General features: G+C 32.4%; 1 protein-coding gene across 1 annotated transcript; it reads left to right on the top strand.

Annotated features, from left to right (window-relative positions):
• The first annotated feature begins 395 nt into the window (after nt 1-395).
• Nucleotides 396-3,011, top strand: LOC110789474 (transcription factor CYCLOIDEA). The gene is made up of 3 exons (XM_021994141.2): nt 396-784; nt 1,009-2,153; nt 2,516-3,011. The coding sequence occupies exon 2, from the start codon at nt 1,140-1,142 to the stop codon at nt 2,115-2,117; it is 978 nt and encodes a 325-aa protein (XP_021849833.1). The 5' UTR covers nt 396-784; nt 1,009-1,139; the 3' UTR covers nt 2,118-2,153; nt 2,516-3,011.
• The last annotated feature ends 3,513 nt before the right edge of the window (nt 3,012-6,524 follow it).

Genomic DNA, 6,524 nt, shown 5'->3' with positions numbered 1-6,524 from the left:
GTTAGGGCTCAGGACATTTCCTAATGTAGTAGTATTTAATTTGCTTAAGATTAGATTAATCGATTACATTGAACTTAATTAATTCCACTGACCAAGAATATATGTACCACCACAAGTCCACAACCATATCTATAATTAAGGTCAAGGTACGTACTAACAAAAGTGTGTCGTAGTCAGTACATGTATCACATATTGTGAGTACGTACTAACAAAATTGTGTTGTACGTATATCACATATTGTGAGTACGTACTTGACACATCCAACAGATTGAAAAAACCTCCCGGCGTCAACAAAGGGATCACATATATTATACTATATGATCCACATTGACAATATATAGGGCACACATGCACTCTATATCTATATATCTGTATATCTATAAGTTTGAATTGATAGTTGATAGGGGTGGTAAGAAAAGTTGTGGGGGAGAAATGTTGTTCATAAGTCATAAGTCATTTTGACTCCCACTCCCACGTGAAGAGGCCCTTTGAAGACCTTCACTTCCACTCACTTAGTCACTTCAATTTCCATTCGTACACATAATACCAATTCTTTTTTTATTTGCCCTTTGAACTTATTATTGTCTTCTGATTTCTGCCCTTAAGTTATTATCTGTGTTCTCCCCCACAAGTAACCCCCTCCTCTTCTTTTCCTGCAACATTATATTCATTCATTCATTCATTCATTCAATCTCCATTCCTAAACTCTTTCCTTTTCCTTTCCAAAGTGCGCGCTTCATTAACGGTGCCGTCTTTCTCAAGCTCCTCCTCCACTTAAAATAAGGTATGTAGAAGGTCAATTCATTAGCAAAGTTTTATCTCTTTCACATCATTACATAACTTGATTATTGTAACAACTAAACATACTTGTCTTTGTCATTGAATATTACATGATATATATAGCTAGTACACTAATATACGTACATGTGTTTGTATATGTGTATGTGTGTGTACTTATCATCAACTCCATTATCTAAAGAAGCCTTGTTATTGTTTCTTTCTTTGCAGAAAACAAGATTGAAAACGACGGAACAAACTTGATTGAAAAAGAAGCTAAGAAGCAATAAATTTTTATTGAGAGCTCCCTTTCAAATATACAAATAGCTAGCTTATTGTGTGATAATAACACATAAAATAGTATGGATCACCCAATCATGTTTAACCCCTCTTCTACTACTACTACTACTACTACTACTACTACTCCAAGTCCCATTCTTTATGTGGACAATATATTGAACTACCTCTTAGACGATTTAAACCCCAATTATTCCAATAAGCAAGAAGATCATTACTTGACATCTTACTATCAATTGCCTTCTCCTTTGATTTACAACGAAATCGAGGGTTTTGTTACCAACCATGACCTTCAGTTCCTCCAACAACCATCCTTGTTAGGTAACAATCTCACCGAAGATGGAGAACATTCCTCCATCTTCGAAGTTGAACATCAAAACAAGGTCGAGGGTGATGAGAATGAGAATGAGAATGAGAATGAGAATGAGATCAATGGAATAGTAGAAGACTGTGAAGTAATGAATCAAACTAAGGATGTTGTTAGTCATGGAGGGTTGTCAACGAAAAGGAAGAGAAGTTCTAATAAAGATAGGCATAGTAAGATTAGGACAGCTCAAGGGTTAAGAGATCGGAGAATGAGGCTATCTCTTGAAGTTGCACGCCCGTTCTTTAAGTTACAAGATATGTTGGGATTTGATAAGGCTAGTAGAACAGTTGAGTGGTTATTGTTGCAGTCTAAGTCGGCAACCGAGGAGGCGGTACAAAGCAAGAATGGAAGCGCTAGTGATGTCACAAAGTGCACCACCATGTCCTCCACCGCCTCTGATGATTGCGAAGTTGATTCGACAATAGTTGTGGAAGGAAGGAAGGGGGGTACGAGTACTCCTAAGGTGACGAAGAAAGGCCCAAAATGTGTCAAAAAAGATGAGCATAAGATGAAGAAGAAGAGGACTAAAGAGGAAAGGAAAGTGGCAATTGAGAGGGCAAAGAAAAGAACACTAGAAAGGATGATACAAAATCAAGGAGGTCAAGTTAAGGAAATTAACCATGAGTTTGTTGATGATGCTGATTTGAAATGGATCGGAGCCCTTTATCAAGTTTAAGTTATCAGCAAGGCTTTGAAGTTTATCAGCAAACTGGTAATTTGATTTCCATACTATATTTGTAAACATGATTAACCTAATTATAGACAATTCTTGATGCTTGTATCATCACTACAAATTAAAATAATCATTTTACGAATTTCGTCGTCCAAGTCCGTCTCAAAATGACGATTTGAGACAAAAAAAAAAGGGTTTTCTTGTAGAGGGTGTCTCAAATTATTTAAGACGGATTTTTGGAATTCCAAATACAATTCCACATCAATTTTTATTTACTGACAAAGTTTGAATAATCCGTCTCTAATTTGAGCTGCTTATAGTGTCTATCTCAAAAAAACTTCTCTAATAATGCCTAATTTTGTAGTGGATTAATTTTGTGTAATTACTTATGATCATTGCAGGTCTAAGCTACACGAATTCGACACAACAGAACATGGAAGGAGCCCCACAGCCGCAGTAACAAGCATATCAAGCGCGTGCGCGTGCGCTGGCCTAGGTCGTGGTCATGGTCATGGTCATGGTCATGGTCGTGGTGGTGGCTAAGATGGTGTCTCTATCGATGTCTTCCTCGTTTTCAACAAGGTTTATAGTACATTACTGTCATGATTTACTTCAATTTGTTTTGCTGGGGAGTACTGAGAAAACCTTTATGCTGTCAAGAGTACGTACTTGTGATTTCCTCTAGTTAATCATTAGGTTTTAAAGTAATATAATTAATTTAATGTTCTCTAATTCTACCTTTCCTTAATTAAATAATGAATGTTGTTGTAACTTGTAAGATGTAAATAGTGGTAACAAATGAGCTAATTTTCCTTTCAGTTTGAACTGGTTTTATTTCTGTGTAAATCAAAGTTGAATTGTAAAATAGTACGTGTTAAAGAAATTATTGGTAATTAATTAAGTTGCTTACTAGTACAATTATTAGATGTATATTTTAACCTGTATTAATATATTAAAATATATATTTATAAGCAAGTAAAATTCCTGTCATACTCTAGAAACATGTCACGTCTTACATAAAACCAAGCATATGTACTATCAGTGACAACAGAAAGGGTTAATAACAAAATTCAAACATGGGACCAACAAGTACTACATTCACTGGCTGTTTTTTCTTTCTTTTTCTTTTTTTTGACGAAGCATTTTTACCATCTTAGCAACCTACCCATTCAAGTAAGATTAGGGTGTTATTTGTACTTATTTTGATTGTTTTTTGGATTTTTTACCACCGTAGTCATTGCAAAATAATTTAAATTCTATTGTAAATTAGCTTCGACAACCTTATAGTTTCAAACAATTACATATAACTTCAGTTCAATTATCGATCTATAGTTGTGGAATACGAAGTATTTGGATAACATGCAAAACAATGGATATACGACCCAAAAAGGATTGCAAAATATATTTGTACGTAGTACAACTTAACATACAACTCAAAGCAACAATAAAATACTTTGGAGTAAGTAAAAGCTTTCAAGTTAATTGTTGAATAATAAGTACAAAATAATGTAACAATCTGAGGCATCACTATGTCGCACACTAGATAGTGATTTATTGGTTATACCCTTATCTTGGTTACTCCCTATAATTTATTATGTCGGGCTTATAATTGGTGCACAATAGAAGTTCCTATCCAATCTTCTTTTAATTGCATTTTGCTTATCAATCTAGTGCTGTGTAAGACTTTTTTTTAATGGATTTTTAGACTTTAGATAGAATTATTCTGTTTTTGTTAATCCGTTGTTCACTTGTAGTTTTTAGTTTATTCAGAATAAATTAAAGCTGTACGAGGGGTAATGAATGAATGAAATTCCTACTTCTCGCCAATTGTTATATTTTTTTATTGTTTGTGTTTTGTTGTAGGGCTTTATACATAGATATTGGGCCACTCTATAGCATCCAAAATCTATGAAAGTCCCGCAAAACATATACATTTTGGTCGTTAACTTCACTTGTGCCTATGGTGTGCACATAAACTTCCCGATCGACCCTCGCTCTTGTCAGAAATATACAAGAGTGCCCTCAATTACAGCTACTCAAAGCTCCAAACACCAATCCCTAGCTAGCTTCAACAAAAACGTCTACTCTCCCAAAAAAGGCAACCTAATAAAAATCATAAAAGAAAAAACGTAATCCTTAAAGATAAAGGTAACTTCAATAGCTAAAAGAAAACTAAGGCTTCGTTTGGTATTGTTTTTTACAAAACTAAAAATCAAAATATGAAAATTACACAAAATAGTTTCCATTTTTTTGTTGTCGGTTTGTAAAATTAACATGATCACTATAAGTATGATTATTTTTTAGTTCATGACTCCACCTAAATCATATAACTTTCAAAACCAAAAAACCTAAAACTGGAAAATGACAGTGATACCGAACGAGCCCCAAGCTAAGTGTTTTTCGTTGACATCATTGAACAACAATACTCTTTAATTAATTAGTCTTATATGATCATGATGTGTGTTTAAAATAAATTAGTATATTGGCAATTGTATTAATAATTTAATTGTGAAATTAAACAGGGACATTATACACAATTCATAAGGGAAATACCAAAAGATCAACGATCTCAAGAGTTCCCTTATAATTAAAATAAATTCTCTAACAAATTAAACAAACTTAAATTACAAAATATTCAGCATTGGCTAGTTTTTTTCTTATGGGAAATAATCTAATAAACTTCACTCAAACACCATTGGAATCTAGTTTTTTTTCTTATGGCTCACCCATTGGTTATCCGGCCGTTTCACTAAGAGAAATATAATATTCGCTAAAAAAAACAATCTCATTAACGTCGGACTACTTATCACGGGCTCAAAACCAGTTTTTTATGTGAAAAATTCTAAGGCAGTATATTTAGATCGGTCATAACCTAGCCCAAAAAATCTAATAAAGAAAATGACCGACTTGATATTTGCGACTGGGTACTCAATTATGACGCCCCCGCTTTCACAATGGACGTACGACGGATAATCCCGTCATAATTGTTCTTTTACGAAGGGAAATCTTGTAATTAAAACTTTTTCTTGTAGTGATTCTTATATCCTTGTTCTATTAATTAATACTCTAAGCTAGTAGGGTTTTATTAAGCAAAGCTCAACTAGCTAACTGCTACAAGAAACAAGCAGCCTAAACAAGCTATGGGTATCAAAAAACAAAGACCCTAGGAAGGGCTTACGTAGTTATTACCTTCTTGTAAGGGTCTCTGCAAACCAATGGACCAAAGCAAAAGGAGTAAGGAACACTCACAAGTCATAACCTAGATCTTTAAAAAACGAAGAAACTATGAGTCAATAGGCGTACAAGAAAAATTGCTATAACATAATGTTAAACACATACTATATGGAGTCGAACCATGTTTTGTCCATGCTAGCAACGTCCTAGGGGGAAATTTGATGTTTTATAAAGTTTGAAATAAATAGGTATGACTTATTATAAGGACACACTTCATATAAGCATTTAACTGGATTATATATCATCTTAAGTATTGGAATTCGCAACGACAAAAGGTTTTGCATGCACAAGGTGTACAATAAATTTATTGTACACCAACATAACTTTTACCCATTTTTCTCTAACTTTTACCAGTTTTCTCTAACTTTTAAATTAATAACAAAACAGTTGATAGATAAACATTTTAAAGGGTTAAATGATTAATTTTATACATTATTAGTAATTTTGAAAAAAATATTTTTTATTAAATTGAAATATTTTATGACTAAAAAATTGATAACTTTTACATATATAAGGATAACTTTTAAGCATCTTACGTTAACTTTAATATTATTGGAGGAAAGCTAAATATTATTTTTTCCTTTATGATATAATTTTATTTATGTATTATTATAACTTTTTAATCTGATAAGAATTATAAATGATAAATGAACTTCTAATGTTAGTCTACTATTAATAATATAATACATGGTAACTGGTAAGTAAAAATGTTAATTAAAATAATAATACGTGGTAAGTAGACTAACATATAAGTTTATTTATCAAGATTTTACTCAATTCAAAATATGTTTTATTTGACTAACTCGGTTATGCTCCGGTCTTTTCGAAAATTAGTCTTGTGTCATTCGGGTTTGGTTAACGTTGTTAGATCATTCTACATACAAGTAAACGACTATAATTTTTTAACTTTGTATAGTAATATGCAAATTTAGTTCATTTGAATATTTTTTTTTACACAACTTTGAATTTATACTTTTTCATATATCTTTTTTACTTTCATATTTTCCTAATATCACACGTCTTTTAGTTACTATTAAAATAATAAATTATTTTAGTAGTAGCCGTGCGTTGCACGGGCCCTAAACTAGTTATATATATACCAGTAACTTTCAAAAAAATTAAGTTGACTTTACCTCCGCCTTACAATATTATTGTACACCGGCCTTAAATAAGAAT

Source organism: Spinacia oleracea, chromosome 5, assembly GCF_020520425.1.
Source record: "Spinacia oleracea cultivar Varoflay chromosome 5, BTI_SOV_V1, whole genome shotgun sequence".
Lineage (NCBI taxonomy): Eukaryota > Viridiplantae > Streptophyta > Magnoliopsida > Caryophyllales > Amaranthaceae > Spinacia > Spinacia oleracea.
This window is presented reverse-complemented; position numbering and strand designations above follow the sequence as displayed.